Raw genomic sequence first — 668 nt, 5'->3', positions numbered from 1 at the left:
CGGAGGAAAAACATTGCTTGAAGGAGAAAAAGACTCACTTACTACTTAATACTTAGGGATCAACAAAGTCGTATACCTTTCTTTTCTTCTACTGCAGCCACTGACTGTGGACTTTAAAGGTCCTTTTAAAAAGAACTACTTTTAGCATTCGTGTTAAGTGTATGTGAGTGCATGTGTGACATACAAAACTCTTGGGTCTGTCCACTTGGTCAGACAGAGTTCTTCAATGATCTCGTCCTCATCCAAAATCTTCAGCAAGGAATCCTTAAAAACTTTAATGTCCGTCTCCAACTCTGATAAGCTGTCGGTGGCACAAGAGAAAAGAGGTGAACGGAGAGAGGCAGACGAGACAATACTTGAATACGTAGTAGTAACGCTGCCATGTTGAGCCTGAGCCTTGAGGCATGCCACACCTGATTAGTGAAGCATTGCAATGCTCAGGCCGTCTACCCTCATTTATAAAGAGCATTTACAAACTTATACCAGCGTATATGGTTTATATGGTGTGCTTTACCTCTTGCTGTTCTGCAGCAGTATATGCAGTTTACTTCTATCAGCGGAAAGGATTTTAGGATCAACGAGGGATTCCAATGTGTCCATTATTACTGGTTCGACATCATTCAGCCGTGTTTGTAGAGTGTTTACCTATTGACAAAGATGCATGAGGA

At 41.6% G+C, this 668-nt stretch overlaps 1 protein-coding gene across 1 annotated transcript in view; it reads right to left on the bottom strand.

The window, feature by feature from the left end:
* Positions 1 to 668, bottom strand: part of mrs2 (magnesium transporter MRS2) — an 11892-nt gene that overhangs the window by 4136 nt on the left and 7088 nt on the right. The window contains exons 6-7 of the mRNA XM_035672434.1: positions 515 to 645; positions 185 to 301 (exon numbers count right to left, since the gene is read on the bottom strand). Coding sequence (XP_035528327.1) covers positions 185 to 301; positions 515 to 645 — 248 coding nt within the window. The remainder of the gene's footprint in view (positions 1 to 184; positions 302 to 514; positions 646 to 668) is intronic.

The sequence above is a fragment of the Morone saxatilis genome, unplaced genomic scaffold (genome assembly GCF_004916995.1).
Source record: "Morone saxatilis isolate NCDOM2014 unplaced genomic scaffold, NCSU_SB_2.0 Contig24, whole genome shotgun sequence".
NCBI lineage: Eukaryota > Metazoa > Chordata > Actinopteri > Moronidae > Morone > Morone saxatilis.
This window is presented reverse-complemented; position numbering and strand designations above follow the sequence as displayed.